Below are 7,040 nucleotides of genomic sequence, written 5' to 3'. Positions count from 1 at the left end.
GTGCTTCCCAGAGATCCAGCTCCCAGCGTGTGCAGGGCAGCACGTGCTCCCAGGACACGGACTGGGGGTGTGGGAGCGCCCAGGAGGCTGAGGTGTCCTGCAGGTGCCATTGGCTTTTGCCCACAGTGGAGATATTTTGGGAGTGCGGTGGTGGCCACAGTGCCCCAGGTGCTGGGGGGATGCCCGCTGCACTGGCTGATGAAAGCTGCCCTTTGGCCGCTGGCAGGGCCAAGCTGGGAAATCGAGGGGGTTTGTCCCCAGATAAAACAGCCCCAAACTGAGCTTTGAGCGGGCGCTTGCGCAACAGGGACCCAGGCCAGCGTGTGGAATCTCAGCGGGATGAGCATTGCCTCCCACTCCAGGAGCATCTCACCCCAAATTCCGCAGGAGACTCTCCGTCACCCACCCGAGCCTCTGTCTGGGATGGGGCTGAGACTGGGGTCACTGGGTGATGTTTGGGGGAGCACACGAGGAGGACTGGGGAGGTGGGACATGGTCAGGTTCTTTGCAGTGGGGCCCAGGATTTGGGGGTGGGCTGTGGCTCAGCAATTGGGATCACCCACCTGCAGCCAGAGCGACCAGAGTTCCACTTGGGATTGTTCCAGGTGGAGAAGAGCATCTCCGAGCTGGGTGATGCCTCCCAGTGCCTGCCCTGCTGGGACACAGCTTTGATGCTCCCACCCCTCTCCAATCCCTAGTGAGGTGGGACCTGGTTCCCAGCCCCTGCTTGATTCCTGGGAACCCCATCTGCAGGGAAGACCCCCCCTGCAGAGGCCTTGTGAGCATGCCAGGAGCCCCTCGAAGCCCACAGCTCCCCACAGCTTCCAGTATGGCAGTGCCATGCAGCTCCTGTGCTACTCCAGCCCCAGTGCCTGAGGGATCTGGACTCTTCTGGCCAAGCAGGACCCTCTCTCCCTCACCCCATCCCTGCAGGTGGTCCCAGGAAAAAGCAGCCAGAGCCTGGATCTTGCATTTCCACCCATTTATTCCGAAAGTCACACCAAAACGTTTTATAATAAATTAAAGTGGAGGCCATGTGGGTGCACGAGGAAGGGGAAGGCAGAGGGGGATCTTCAGCAGAGAGGATGGAGCACCAGCGAGTCCCAACAGCTGCAGGAACTGAGAAAGTAGGAACAGCTGCAAAGCCAGCGGCATAAACCAAATCTGTACCTTGAGTGTGGTCTTGAAGGCAAAGTTTCAGCTGGAGCTCCCCTCATGGAGGCACCAGGCTGGAGGAGACCTGGCTGGGGGTGGGAACAGGGGAGGAAAGCACAAACCCAAGGAAAGGAAAAGCACACAGGACCTGGAAGCTTGGCCCTCACAGCTCCACGCCCTCCAGGGATCAGAGAACTTTGTCCAGTCACTGCTGTTTTGGGGTTCTTGAGGAAGTCCTACCCTTCATCCCCCTCTCCCAGGCCTGTTATCTGTGCCCCATTCCATCTGTCCCCAAAACCAGGCCTGAACTGGGTGCAGGAAGGTTTGCTCAGTAGGGAAACAAGCGGGACTGCCTTGTCCTCCAGCTTCCTGCCTGGAGGAAGCAGCTCCGTTTCTGCATCCACTCTGCTCCCAAGAAAGCCACGTCCCAACCCCTCATCAGACACTGAATGTGAACCAAGTGGGGCCCCCACACCAGAGGGGAATGTGACCACCAGGAATGTGGGATCAGCTTGGGGACAGCGCAGGCAGGGATGTCCAGAGTCAACAACACCCACAGCCCAGGCTTGGGTAGACCAATGTGGCTTTGGCTCGGTCCCATATGTCCCCAGAGACCCCTGCTCCGGGCACTCTCCAGAGATTCCCTGCTCCCCCTGACAAGACCCTCTCCCTCCCAACCTTTCCAAAGGGGTCCATTGCACCGAGGGCTGACTCCAGCTCACGGAGCTCTCCAGCTCCTTCCCCCTCCACCAGAGGAGAAGGGGGGTCCCAGCACAGCTCCCCCAGCCCTAACTACAGCCACAGGCATCAACAATCATGTCGGGAATGTCAGTCTTGACAATATTGCTGTTGCGATCGAAGTAGAGGACGGAGAGCGGCCGGCGCCGCGTGGGCACGCAGCAGGAATGCCCCAACGCCCGGACGTTGTTGGCTTTGACAAGGTTGAAGACGGCCGTGTGGAAGGAAGAGGCCATGCCAGGGCTGCCGGCCACGTGCAGAGGGCACTGGCCCACGCAGTAGTTTATCTGGTAGCCCTCGGGCTTGATGATCCAGTCGTTCCAACCGATGTCACGGAAGTCCACGTAGTAATCCTTGCGGCAGCAGAGGTTGGAGTTCTGGCTGCAGCGGAGGCTGCGCTTGGCCACGTGGTGTTCGGGCTCCCTCACCTTCACCTTGGCCACCAGGAAGGGCTGGTGGGACCAGCTGGCATTGACCAGTGCCATGATATTGCTCCCGTCCCGCCAGCTCTCCAGTTCCACCCGCAGGGTCCGGCTCTGCCCCCCGAAGAAGCTCTGCAGGGCCGGCAGGAGGGGGAAGGAGAGCCAGCCGCTGTCCGCTGTGCTCAGCCGCCTCTCCCCCAGCAGCGTGCGATTGCCCCGCGCCACGGCCCCGGCCTCGCTGGCCAGGAAGATCCTCAGGGTGAGGCCGGCCCGGGGCACTCGCAGGTAGAGCCAGAGCTGAGCCTGCAGGATGCGAATGTCCTGGTCCTGCGCCTGGCTGAACTGGAATTGCAGCCCCAGACTGGAGGGAGATGTGAGATCTGAGGGGAGAAAGGCATGAGAAGGTGAGCGCTGAGGGATGCTCCCCGGCCATCCGGCAAGTAAAGACTTCCAGCTTCATCTGTCCTCCAACCTGCCCTGGGAATGCAACCTCCGGAATGGGGGGCTGTCCCACGCTGCCTGGCAGAAGGGGTGCAGAAGGGGAGCTTGCTCTCACCTGGCCCCTCTTCACAGGGTGAGGCTGGAAAGTGTTTCCAGCCCCCCAAGCTAATCCTGCAGCTCCCATCTCTAGCTACTCGGGAGTCCCAGGCACCCTGGGGAGCCCCATGTTTTGGGGGGTCATTGCAGCCCCTCAGGGCGCAGGGTCCCAACAGGCAGGAGCAGGAGAGGGGGCACCTCCGCCTCCCAGGCTGAGCCCCCGCGCAGCGGGGATGTCACTGATGCGCGACGAGTGCGGTGACTCCAGAGTTACCCACAGCCCGCGTGGGTCCGGGTCCCCGCACCCCGCGGGGCTGCGCGTCCCTGGGGGTCCCCAGCGCGGCAGGGCACGGACCCCTCGCCCCGGGGCTCACCGGGCTCACCCGCGCCCCGTCGGGGGTCGCGCACCCACCTGCCTCCGCGAAACTGATGATCTCGTAGCCCTGCTCCTCCTCCTCCTCCTCGCCGGTAACCCCGGGGCTCCGGTGGGCGCCTCCCGCCTGCAGCCGCCGCAGGGCGCGGGCCACCGCGGCGCGGGGCACGGCGTGGGCGAGCCGCGGCCGATCGCGGAGCCGCAGCTTTTCCAACAGCTGCTTCTTGGCCACCTCCTCCAGCAGCCGCCGCTCCGCGCCCTCCGGGCACGACGGGCAGCGCGGCTCGGCCGCCGCGCACAGAACCGCGGCCAGCAGCAGCCACGGGCCCGCGCCGCGCGCCGCCATCCGCGCCCACCGGACGGGACGGGATCAGCACCGGGAGCGGCACTGACGGGGCGGGACCGTCACCGGCACCGAGGGACCGGCACCGATCGGACGGGAGCGGGAACGGCGTGACGGGACCGCGCCGATGGGACGGAAGCGGCACCGGGAGCAGCGCCGACGGGAGCGGCACCGGGAGCGGTGCGGCGCGGCCTGCTTTGGGCACCTGCGGCCGGGGGCGGTCCCGCCGCCCCCCCCCCCCCCCGCCATTGGCCGCCGCACCTGCCTGTCCCGTCCCGTCGGGGATTACGGGGATTAGCACCCCACCCCCGCCTCCCCGCGGGGAGGTCGGTGAGCAGCCCCCCCATCCTCCCCCGTTCCCGGTCCCCGCCACCCGTCGGGTCGCTGCGGGAGGAGTCCCACGGGGGACCGAGCACCGGCCCCCGCCGTGCACGCGTGGGCTGAACACGAGTGAGGGGTGATACTGGGGAGGTTCACGCGGGTGTGCGCAGAGAGTGGAACGTGAGGGGCTGTGCGGGCAAGGGGCTCTCTGTGCCCTGGGCTCTGCCTGCGGGTCACCCTGGCATCTGCCCGCGGGGAAGAGGGACCCCGGCCAGCCCCCCAGTACGGGCAGTGGGATCCTCCAAAACCTTCGGGGAGTGAGGGCTGGATTAAATCCTGGCCGGTGGAGGAGCCCCAGCAGCCAGCCAGAGAGATCCCAGCTCAGCTGCCCATCCATGGATCCACAGACCTGCCCCCAGCCTGGGCACTGCCCCCTGGGCACCCCCGAGCCCTCCTAGCCATGACAGTCCCGTTGGGTGCTGACAGAGGACTCAGCAGGGATCCAGGGGCTCCTGGGATGACCCTGCAGCTCCTGGGGACTGTCACGTCTCTGGGCTTTTGTCACTCCCACCAGTGATAGGTTTGGGGATCTGAGCCCACCCCTTGGACCACCTGGTCCATCCTCAGCCCGAGGCAGAGCTGGGAAGGGCCAGTGAATGCATACACGGCGTTCCCTCCTCCTCACACAATAAAAAGCGGATTTGTGTGTCCTGAGGACTCAGGAGGTGACAGCCAGTGTCACATCAACCTGAAGATGTTTCTCGGACTCTTTGGAGCGGGATGTGCAGACTGAGGCAGGGCAGGGACTGGCAGAAACCTCCTGAAAGTGATGCAAGGTGCCACGTTGTGGGGGATCGGCAGAGCCCAGCTGGAGCAGGGAAGCCAGGGAACTTGAAGCCCCGCCAGGCCAGAGCTCCGGCATGTCCTGTGCCCACCGCGCCATGCACCGACTCCAAGGTCTTGACCACACAGAGCCCCTGGCCCTGGCCAAGCCAGAGGTGCCATGTAAACAGAGTGGGCTGTCTGGGAAAAAGCACCCACCGGAGGTGATGCAACCACGGAGCAAGGGGACAAAGGGCTCAGCTGGCCGGGCCTGCTGGCAGCTCCCAGAATAGCCCAGGAATGTCAACAGAGAGGAAAGAGTGGGCACAGGCTGGCCTGGGAGCACAGATCCCACAGGGCCTGGGAGCCCTGGCTGCAGGCAGGAGCAGGATGGAGCAGGATGGAGCAGGATGGAGCAGGTGGCACTTCCAGCCAGGTGCAGGGCACACGTGCTCACCGGCAAAGATGCTCCCACATGGAGAGTGACTTCTTACAGGACCAGGGGTGGTGTCTTCCCACTGACACAGGACAGAGTTAGATGGGACATTGGGAAGGAATTCCTCACGGTGAGGGTGGTGAGGCACGAGCAGAGATTGCTTGGAGAAGCCCCATCCCTGAAGTGTTCAAGGCCACACTGGACAGGGCTTGGTGTCCCTGTCCATGGCAGGGAGTGGAACTGGATGATCTTTAAGGTCCTTTCCAACCCAGACCATCCTGGATTCTATGATATGCACTTACACACGTTCAGGCTCCCTCCCAAATATCTGGACACCTGCTCCATTTTGGACACGCTCCTTATGCACCCCCGTACCCATCGCCCTGCTGTGCTGAATTCCCCCACCCCTGCCAGATCGTAGAGCCATGATCAGCGCAGGGGTGGAGGAAACAGGAGACAAAGCATGACAGAACAGGTGAGGGACTCTCCAGCACACCCACCCTCCATTCCAGGCTGGCAGTGGGGTGTCCCCAAAGGGATTAACCCTGTCCAACCTGCCCGGATCCCTCTGCATGAGGCAGCACTCCAATGAACCCCCACTCCATCTCCAGCTTAGCAAGAGCATCCCATGCCCCTCACACTGCGTGCCCCCCAGCACGCTCCGGCCCCCGGATCTAGGGCAGGGGTCAGCACGGAGCCGTGGCGGCTCTTGCACCCATTGCATAATTGTGTTGTTGATTAAGCGGTTCCCAGAAAGCAAAGCCCAGGGACTGACCTGACCAAAATACCCCCAAAGTCCCCCTGGGCCCAGCACCCGGTGCACACATGGCTCCGGGGCCTCTGACCCCATGGCCGGTGGGGCGAACGTGGCACCTGGTGACCTGACCCGGAGGTGACAACTGGCTGGGCTGAGCCGGGACCCCCCAAGAGCTCGTGCAGCAACGCCTGAGCATGGCTCATGGAATCATGGAATCATGAAATCATGGAATCACGGAATCATGGAACCTTGGAATCATGGAATCATGGAATCTTGGAATCTTGGAATCATGGAATCATGGAACCATGGAACCTTGGAATCATGGAATCATGGAATCTTGGAATCTTGGAATCATGGAATCATGGAACCATGGAATCATTAAAGCTGGAAAAGCCTGGATCATTGAGTCCAACCAGTAACCCAGCACAGCCAAGGCCACCATTAACCATGTCCCCAGCTGCAATATCCACATGTTTTGGAACCCTTCCAGGGATGGGGACTCCACCACTGCCCTGGGCAGTCCGTTCCAGGGCTTGACCACCCATTCCATGATGAAATTTTCCTTAATCTCCAATCTAAACCTCTCCTGGCACAACTTGAGGCCACTTCCTCTTGCCCTGTTGCTCATTCCTTGGGAGAAGAGCACCAGTCACCACAGTGGTGCCGCTGGCTGGGAATGGGCCATGAGACTGAGAATTAAACATTAACTCTTCTCAAGGCAAGGGAAGGGACTGTCAGAAATTCCCACCCCTCCCGGGAGCTGGACTTGCCCAGGGGCACTTGGCGCTGTGCGCTTGGACCTTTGCTTCAGGGGCTGTTGATACTGGCAAAGGGTCCTTCCAGCACATCTGTCCCCTCCTGGAGTGGAGGCAGGAGGGACATCACATCTGTCCCCATCTGTGTCACAGCTGCATCCCGGCTGATTGCATGGATGCCGTGTCCCCGTGGCATTGCTGTGCTGGGGGCTGCAGGGTGGGCTCCCCACTGGCCTTACTGGTCCCAACAGGACAATTTCCCATCACCAGGCCTGAGCCACCCCTTCCACAGCCTCCTGAGGGATCAGGGGATACCAGCAGAGCAGTGTCATGGTTGGGAGGGACGATCCCTGGCTCCAGGGAATCTTTCCTGATTGCACC

At 62.4% G+C, this 7,040-nt stretch overlaps 1 protein-coding gene across 1 annotated transcript; it reads right to left on the bottom strand.

Moving 5' to 3' along the window:
* Positions 1-967: 967 nt before the first annotated feature.
* LOC121672127 (inhibin beta C chain-like) lies at positions 968-3,896 on the bottom strand. The gene is made up of 2 exons (XM_042044645.1): positions 3,265-3,896; positions 968-2,695 (listed from the first exon to the last, which is right to left on the bottom strand). The coding sequence occupies exons 1-2, from the start codon at positions 3,569-3,571 to the stop codon at positions 1,944-1,946; spliced, it is 1,059 nt and encodes a 352-aa protein (XP_041900579.1). The 5' UTR covers positions 3,572-3,896; the 3' UTR covers positions 968-1,943.
* Between the last annotated feature and the right edge of the window lie 3,144 nt (positions 3,897-7,040).

Source organism: Corvus kubaryi, unplaced genomic scaffold (assembly GCF_017639235.1).
Source record: "Corvus kubaryi isolate FWS band 111438036 unplaced genomic scaffold, C.kubaryi_AGA036_p1.0 37950, whole genome shotgun sequence".
Taxonomy (NCBI): Eukaryota; Metazoa; Chordata; class Aves; order Passeriformes; family Corvidae; genus Corvus; species Corvus kubaryi.
This window is presented reverse-complemented; position numbering and strand designations above follow the sequence as displayed.

Coding starts and splice junctions, on each gene's coding strand:
- LOC121672127 (XM_042044645.1), bottom strand. CDS start 3,571: ATGGCGGCGCGCGGCGCGGGCCCGTGGCTGCTGCTGGCCGCGGTTCTG. Junction 2,696..3,264: donor CATCAGTTTCGCGGAGGCAG/GTGGGTGCGCGA, acceptor TTCTCCCCTCAG/ATCTCACATCTCCCTCCAGT.